General features: G+C 36.8%; 1 protein-coding gene across 1 annotated transcript; it reads right to left on the reverse strand.

The window, feature by feature from the left end:
- Positions 1 to 400: 400 nt before the first annotated feature.
- On the reverse strand, positions 401 to 1,082 carry LOC110925899. Its single transcript, XM_022169700.2, has one exon. It carries the CDS (start codon positions 1,020 to 1,022, stop codon positions 543 to 545), a length of 480 nt encoding a protein of 159 aa, XP_022025392.1. The 5' UTR covers positions 1,023 to 1,082; the 3' UTR covers positions 401 to 542.
- Positions 1,083 to 1,320: the final 238 nt, after the last annotated feature.

The raw sequence follows: 1,320 nt of genomic DNA on the forward strand, positions 1-1,320 counted from the left end.
ATGAATTTATGCGCAAAAAGGGCATTTTGGTCATTTCCTAAAGGCATATAATGATGGATTCTAGTAGGGGTGCTCATCACTAATGATGGATTTTAGTAGAGGTGCTCATCACTGGTTCCATCACTCCAAAGATACCAGCGAAGATGGTTCAGTGTCTGAGATTTGTTCAACTTTCAACGTGTTATGGCTACGACGCGTCATGAGTTTCACGCATGATAGGATTGAGCGGCGGCGGTGTTCCACAAGGATCCACGCGTGGTCACTGTGCCACCACGGAGCGCCCCGTCCTCCATAGAATTACATTTAAGCATTGTTAAATTATATTCAAATGTAAATAACTAATCCAAGTTTACCATTACAAAACTTTATAGCTTTATCATGAGCCCTTTAGTAACAAATATTTAATCTCTAACTGAAAAAACAAAAACAAATATAAATAAAAGACTTCAGCTTAAATCGCTTTGAAGAGAAAGTGACACAAACATAATGAGGAAAACAACCTTGCAACCTTTGCAATGGAGGTGAATTATGATAATGGAATATCATTCAAGAAAACCAGTCTTGGTTAAGATGGCATTCCTCAACTTACTGAGGTCTCTTCCCTTGAGTGTTCTCCCAACACCTTCACACATTGAAAATGGAGCAATCGGACTTCTTTCCACCCTTTTGTTAATGTATTCATGTGGTGGCATCATCTCATCATCATTGTGAATAATAGCATCACATCCATCCACAAAATCCTTTGGCTTTTCATTGTAAATCTTTGACCAGTCAGGGATTTTCATTGGAGCTGATGATTGTTGTTTCTTCTTCTGTTGTTGATGATGAGTTACCCTGCTACCCTTTAATATTGTTCTTGGAGCACCATATGATGTTGATGATGGTGGAGGTATATATCTTATGAGTTTTTCAGATTTGTTGACTTTAGGGTTTGACTCTTCAATCCCTTTCCCAACAGCCCATATTTCATCTTCTTGAAAGTCTTCATCTTTCAACAAGCTTTTCTCATGACAATCTGCCATCTCCTAACAAGATTCAAGAAACCCAAATGAGTCTAATAAAATCCAAAATAATGCTTCTTAAAAAACATGTACATTCTGTATCACAATTTTACTTATTATTTTATAAAATTTAGCCTTGGAAAATGTGGTTGCCTGTTTTAGGCAAACCCTGAATCCCACCTGATTTGTTGTTTTATCAGGGCAAAACTTGTTGGTCTTATGTGTTTTTGTGTGTGTGTGTGTGTGTGAATTCAAGAAAGAATAATAGCAGGAATCCAACTTGCATCCACACTAAAGATATACCTAATAATTTAATATA

Source organism: Helianthus annuus, chromosome 17, assembly GCF_002127325.2.
Source record: "Helianthus annuus cultivar XRQ/B chromosome 17, HanXRQr2.0-SUNRISE, whole genome shotgun sequence".
Lineage (NCBI taxonomy): Eukaryota > Viridiplantae > Streptophyta > Magnoliopsida > Asterales > Asteraceae > Helianthus > Helianthus annuus.